This window comes from Hordeum vulgare, chromosome 5H (assembly GCF_904849725.1).
Source record: "Hordeum vulgare subsp. vulgare chromosome 5H, MorexV3_pseudomolecules_assembly, whole genome shotgun sequence".
NCBI lineage: Eukaryota > Viridiplantae > Streptophyta > Magnoliopsida > Poales > Poaceae > Hordeum > Hordeum vulgare.
This window is the reverse complement of record NC_058522.1, coordinates 9,228,912-9,236,164: the sequence shown is the minus strand read 5'-3', so window position 1 is coordinate 9,236,164 and position 7,253 is coordinate 9,228,912. Positions and strand designations below refer to the sequence as shown.

Sequence of the window (7,253 nt, the reverse complement as noted above, 5' to 3'; positions counted from 1 at the left end):
AGCCTATGACACACCCAACCCCACTCCCCTCAACGCCTCATGAACAGACCCCAAGTCCCCAATCTGGTGCATCTACCCCCGCCCCTCCCGCTCGTGGCTATTGACGACAATGAGCGTCGGCGAGGAAGCCCCGCCAACCCGAGACGTGTGAGCGAAAATTGACCTCGAGGTCGTTGATGGAGAAGGATCCCTCGTCGCCTCCTGGTTGTCTGCCCGCCTCGCGCAAGCCAGCAGCTCCTTCCCGCTCCCTTCTCCCTCCCTCTTCCTCTCGTCACGCGCGCGGGTCCAGTTGCCTTTCCCGCCGCCTGACTCGTCGCTGGAAACAAATCTGGGCGGTTCTCTCGAAAACTCAAAGGGGAAAGCGACAAAACCTTCGGCGGTCGACCACCACGTGTCGTGGGTTTGCACCATGGTGGAGGGTTCTCAGGCGGCCGCTCGAGCACGCTCGATAGCGCGCACTCATCGCGCAACGCTTAGGTTATTTTCTTGAAAGAGGTGCCATGGCATTATTTTTGGGAAAAGTTTCCTATCACCCAACGGATCTTGCACACTTTTCCACCTTGTTTATCACTGTTCACGTTGTAACAAACCAACGGCCAGATTTGTTTTTTTCTAGACTCTTCCCTTTGAGCCGGTGACACCCGTCCGCAACCCACGTTCTTATCCATTTCTAGTTTCTTCTCACTAGTAACAGTGCACACGTGCGTTAATCATATGTTCAATGTTTTGATTATTCAAATTGATTTGTCTATCACAATGGTTGCCACAATGACATGTCAGGTTTTTATAACATTTGGTCTAAACTGAAATTTATAACTATTTAAAAGGAATTTCTGTTTAGCAAAGGCCCTTCTCTGTAGCTAGATGTTTTCACGTCGGCATCTCATTGCCTCGGAAGTGTCCCTTCCACCATGGATCGTTTCCTATGTGGCACTCCTCTTTATGCCCCTTGCATCGCCTTTGATTTTTGAACATGTTGGTATCTTTCTTCAGTGCCACGCGGAGCTCTACCACTCGCATCGCACCAACAATAAATTGGGTGTCACCAAGAGATTTGCTCCACCTCAATAAAGCACATGGAGAGGCAAGCTTGAATCTCCGATTTGAACACGACCTTGCCAACCGAGCTAGGTTTGGTCCTGTGCAAGAAGGCCATACCAAATCTGTTCTTCTTTATAAACAATGGTTAAATGTTCAAACAACTTCGTCATAATCAACATGACAAAACATTGCATAAAATAAGGACATATTCTCTGAAACTAAAAAGTTCTACTCGAGGCAATACTCAGCTTCAACAGTTGGTTTCCTATCGTCTCTCCTAAAGATTTAAAGCATCATTGTTACAACATATAAAGTATTCAAGAAATCAAAAGTACAATGACATATTAAAAAACACCGAGCAATGTGGGCACTGCCACCCTCGACTCATTCGCTGAGGACCTGTCCTCAACAACCAGCACCCTTCGACGGCTGAGGCATCGGGTCGGGGCAGGTGGCGTGCGTGGGATGACATAAGCGCATGCGCATGCAGGGGAGGGCGGCTCGCGCATAGAGGGGCGAGGCATCGGTGGTGGAACCCCAGTAGATGGAGGCCAAAACAGTACTGCAGTCCACATAATATATCAACGAGTGTTACATACATGAGGTTCGTCTCTTAGAAGACTACAATGTATATGATGGCCAAAACAGTACTGCAGTCCACACCCTATCCTATTTGACGCACAAAAGGAAAGGAACTATCACCTTTGAGGTAAAAAATTCATCCCAATATGTGTAGCTCAAATCATCATGTTTCCCAGTTTTACAAAGTTCTCCTACGAGAAGGATTACTTGTGATGCCTGCTTTACAGAAAAGTAAACATTAGAAAACATAAAGTGAAAGAGGAGGTGAACTATACTACCAGATGAACTATTCTACCAGAAGGGCATCGTACGTCTGGAGAAGATTGACCCTGTAAGTTGAATGGATAACCCACAACAAGCCCCACAAGGGAGTAATTGTTAACCTATTCACAAAAAGAAAATGGCACTGATGATAGCATCTTCAATGTGCATTATTGAAAATTAAAGAGAAGACAGAAATCAGGAAAAATATAGCATATGGAACAACTGAAAAAGTAATGAATGAGAAATTGCTAAGTTTGTAAACTCGTGAAACACCACTACCGGTGTTTGATGTGCTGTGCTGCACTGTTATTTGAAATCTTGTTAGTTATAAGAATCCCTAATAACTCTAGTAAGAAAGTTATGTTATGGTTCCAAAAAAGAGGCCGACAATGGAGAGCAGCCTCGGTACAAAGAGCAGCAAGATCAGCACCAACATAACCATGGGTGTCTCGTGAAATGTGTTCCAGTTCAACCTCCAGCATCCCCAACACTACTTCCTCTCTGTAATACCATGGTTCAAGAGTTGTCAGCCATTAAGAAACACAACAGTGAAACATAGTAACAGGGAGAGAGAGAAAGACTGACCTGGGTAGCAATAGAGTCAAGCTCATCAAAGAAGGGGACACATGGTGCTGACCCCCTAGCCTTGTCAAAGATCTCACGTACATTAGCCTGACTCTCACCAAACCACATGGTAAGCAGCTCAGGTCCCTTGATACTGATGAAGTTAGCCTGGCACTCATTTGCAATTGCCTTGGCCAACAAGGTTTTACCACACCGAGGAGGGCCATAGAACAGAACACCTTTGGAAGGGGACATGCCAAACTTCTCGAATTTCTCTGGATGCTCCACAGGGTACTGGACAGTCTGCAATAGTTTCATTTGTATTATACACAAGTTACAGCTAGGAAACATCAAAGTTGAGAATAGATAACCGAAAGAGCAGTAAATACCTCCTGCAACTCCCGTTTGACATTTTCCAGACCACCAATATCTTCCCAAGAGACATTGGGAACTTCAGCAACCTAATTTACAAAGGACGGCTAAGACCTTCAAAACATGTGCAAAACAACCAGATACATGTAAAATCAACACAAGAGATCGTGCCAAATACTCACAGTTTCACGGAGAGCAGATGGGTTGCTTGTTGTTAGTGCAGTCTTGAAATGGTCGTTTGTAACAGCCATAGAATTCAGTATCTAACAGGGAGAGCGAGAAAGACTGACCTGGGTGGCAATAGAGTAAAGCTCATCAAAGAAAAGGACACATGGTGCTGATTGCCCTTTTGTTTGAGTCTGAAGGTGCAGAACATGCGGCCGTAGCAGGTGAAGAAGCTCCGGGTGATTGTTGTTTCGGGCCCTTACCATCCAGCCGTTTTCCTGAACCAGTGAATGGTTTGAACTTTGTTTCCGCCTCGCCATCTCTTCTGCAGATAATGGCTGTTGGATCTTTGTTTCTGTCTGTTTACACCCAAACGACCACAAACAAAACAAGGGAGCATGGCATGGCAGTATTGAAGACCCTCAGCATGAAACTAAGGCCTGCTCTTTGGCAGAGGAAAATGACAGCGAATGGAAGATCCGTCTGTTTATTACCCCGGATTGCAGCTGAAGAAGAGCGATGTCTCCCGAGCATTGCTGATGCAGATCAGCGCCATGGTCAAGAAGCTAACTGACGGCAGGAAGGTTGCCCTAGTTAATGTCATGCTCTACGGGTGTAAGATCTGTCATCAAGATACACACACACAACCAAGTTAATGTTCATGTTCATCAAATCATAAGATAAGATAAACCTATAGTTCAAGACCGGAAAGGCATGAATGAAGGAGTTACCCTGAGCGGTGTCAGGCTTGTTCACTTCCATTCCGACCTCCTTGACGAGATACTGGTAGACGGGCAGCTTGCCGTAGCCACCTGCATCGTGGAGCGCGTTCATGCCAATGTAGTTCATGCTGGCCACCGTCGCCGGGATCCCGTGGCCGTGCACGTCCATCTCCTTTGCTATCTCTGAAGGAGAAAAGTGTTAGTAAGAACTTGTAACAAAAATACCTAACTTCTAACAAGAAAGTGGCTGTAGGATTAAGCACCGACGTCATTATAAATCATCAATCATGACAGGGACGACGTATCAAGACAAAAGGTGGCCACTTTTACCCCAAATCAGGGATTTCATTTTGACAACGGAACCGTGAATGCCTTTTTGGCTGCCTGATGCTCTAAAAGAACCCCCAAATCAGGAAGGAATCCACACAAATCCCGCAAGAAATCAAGCCCCGGCGGGCGTTCCGGTATAAATCGCGAGAGAAATCGGCACCCCGTAGTCGTACCTCGCCGGTAAGGTACGCGGCGGCCACCGGCTAGGTGACTAAACCCTAAGCCCCTCCGGATCTAGCGAGGGGTGAAGTGAACTAACGCCGGGAACAGAGAGGCTCTTGATGTCGCGGATATCGCCGTGGTGGGGGTGGCCTTGATGAACCTTGCCTCCGGAGGCCACCGGTCGCGGTCTGCAAAAACAAATCCAAGGATGAGACGGCGCAGCGGAGGGAAAACGATTAGGTTGCGCTGATGTGGTATAACGAGCGGCGCTGAGGCGGTGGATTCCTTCCCCGGGCTTCGTTGCTAGCTCCAGCAGTGGCGATGACGAGTGGCCGGCGAGGCGGACAGGAGGAAGATGAAAACGGGAGCAGAGTTTCGGAGGGCACAAATGAACTGGTCAGCGGGTGCGGGAGTGTCGAGGGGCTGGAGTTGTGAATGGAAGGCGGGGGCGGGCGCAGAAATGGGAACTTGGAATTGGAGAGGGAAAACCAAATGCTGATGTCCAAGGTATCTTTGTCTATGATTTGATATATTGGCTTATTTATTTGAGGAATAGCAAGTCCTAACAGAAGGAAGTTGAAAAGGATTCCCTGGTTAACCGATTAAATGACCTCGTAAGTTGCATCTTGTATTATTGCTAGCCAGTACTGGTAGCGCATCTTAATGCATCTGAGCTTGCATGCATCTAAGCCATTTGTTGCCGGGCACCACATATCAGACCAGTGGACAGCCGTTAGATCGATTGCACTTGCAAGGCGTGATTATGTGCCCAACGTATGACCCACTTCCCCTTTAGTTAGTTTCCACATTATACTCCTGTGATTACGTTGCTTCAGTACCTGATTTCTATTTTCTTCCTTGAATTAATTTCTTTCGAAAATCATGCAAGGATATAATTTAAAGTCCTTCTAAATTCTTCTATTTTCATACTTTATTCAACATTTTTTCTAGACAATTTCTTTTTTGCTTCTAGTGCATAGCGAATTTGCTTCGATGAAAAATGCATCCGCGTAACATTTTATTTTGTTCTTAATGCAGCAAAACCTTGCTTTCACCGATGAGATAATTTTCTTCAATCACAACCAAACTTTTTTGGACGTAATTCTTTTTCCAAACACTTTGCTTCCGTGTATCAAAATTTGTATCTAAGAATATGTTTCCACATCATAAATCTGGGTCCCATATATCTTTTTTATCAACTTTCCAACAAGAAACTTTGCTTCCATCCAATAATAGAAGTGCTTCCATGGTAAAATTAATTTGCTTCTACTTGAACATAAGTTTGTTTCATGCTTCGTTCATTCTTACAATAAGTTTCAGACATGATACAATTTGTTTCGTTCAAGTAACCAACAGTGGCTACTATGCTTCCTGAAGTCAACAAATTGTATGTTCCCTATAGACCGTAGACATGATTCCTTTTGCTTGCAGTCGGCCTCATTGTAGGGCTGATCCAAGTATCATGATTCATCACATTTCTTAGTGTAGGCATCAGTTGCCTCCATATATGTCAACGGCTGCGCCCATCAGTTCTAAGGCCAACACACAACTGCTTGAAACATACATCCATAATTTGTTAGCCATGATGCATAAGTATAGAAGGTACATATGATGAAACAACAAGTATTACATATATGGTGGTAGCGATGAAGTAGAGGTTCTCACATTGCCATGTAAGAAGCATGTACGCTTCATACATGCTATGCCACACCGTCATTGATTTTTTAAATTTGATTTGGCATTGTTCAACAAGAAAAAGCAAAACAAAAATCGGCTTGCCACTATCAGCATGTATATGAAATACAGGAAGCATGATGGTAGTGTTTAAACACAAAAAATTCTCTTGACAACACAAATAGTAGAAGTGTGTTTCTTTGGCCCCAAACTATCTGGACTGAACACAACATACAACAAAGTTAGGAATCCTGGATATTAAGAAGCATCAGTTTGTTGTTATCTCAACATATATAATTCATACCTAGTGGGAGCATGTAATTTTGTAACTAGAAAATATCACTGAATGTTGCCAACTTGTGTGTGAGTCGATCAATTTGTGATCTACAAACCAATTCCATCCCTCGATACAAACAAAACGGCAATGTTGAAGCACGTATCCAGTGTTTAGAAAGCATGGTTACTGGAAATATCATAATGATAAAAATCTGTGTGTGGGACAGATGATGATGGAACGAAAGTTGGTTCAGGAAATTCAATACCTTTTGAATCACAGGAAGGATTTCGAATAGGGAAAAAGAACTGGAGGCCACTCCTGATTCTCTGCCTTACGGGTGCAGCCGGTTCAAATCTCAAGGTCCAGGCACTTCATGGGCAACAAACACGGTGAAGATGGAGAGCACGACCACCTACTGCCGTGATGGCACGCCACCAAGGTCACTTGCGACCGCTTCTTTTAGTATTAGGTCGGTAGAGGGGATTAGATTTGGGCATTGTTGTGGATTGCATCATCGGCGATGGATTTCGTCTCCGGCGAGGTGGGAAGGGAGCACGGTGTGCAGGAGACGGAACAACCTGAGTCGCGGAGTAGGGCGGGACAGGGGCGACAATGTTGATGGTGAGCTCAAAGGGAGGATGCGATAGAGCCTTGAGAGAGGAACGGAGATTCAGGAGAGATTGATGGGAGAGATCTCAACCCTGATGGGAAAGGGACCAGGGCCTGCGTTAAATACGGGTGGTTAGCAATTTAGTATCAGGAAGACCTTGACCGTGGGATTAATTGGACATCGATGGTTCACATGTGGTCTGGCGATTGCTTCGTGTGAGACTACTGATACAAAGTGTTTCCCTTTGTTGCCTGATTTCTGGACTGCAGGAGAAAAATGTAGTGCCCTCGTTGAAGAAGTCGCAGCTTCGTGGCGACCCGGCCGACATGCCACCGCCTGGCCTATAAGAACTACACCCTCCATTCTCCACCTCAACATCATCAGGATCAATCGCATCACGCTTTCGGCTCCAAATCCAACCACCTCCGTGCTCCCCGTGCCACGCTTGACGCTTCCCCTGTCCGTCCCAGAGCTCCACCAGCTAGCAGCC

General features: G+C 45.6%; 1 protein-coding gene across 1 annotated transcript; it reads right to left on the bottom strand.

The window, feature by feature from the left end:
* Positions 1–2,240: 2,240 nt before the first annotated feature.
* LOC123397683 (cell division cycle protein 48 homolog) lies at positions 2,241–3,113 on the bottom strand. Its single transcript, XM_045092219.1, has 4 exons — positions 3,006–3,113; positions 2,841–2,912; positions 2,473–2,754; positions 2,241–2,388 (listed from the first exon to the last, which is right to left on the bottom strand). The coding sequence occupies exons 1-4, from the start codon at positions 3,072–3,074 to the stop codon at positions 2,356–2,358; spliced, it is 456 nt and encodes a 151-aa protein (XP_044948154.1). The 5' UTR covers positions 3,075–3,113; the 3' UTR covers positions 2,241–2,355.
* Positions 3,114–7,253: the final 4,140 nt, after the last annotated feature.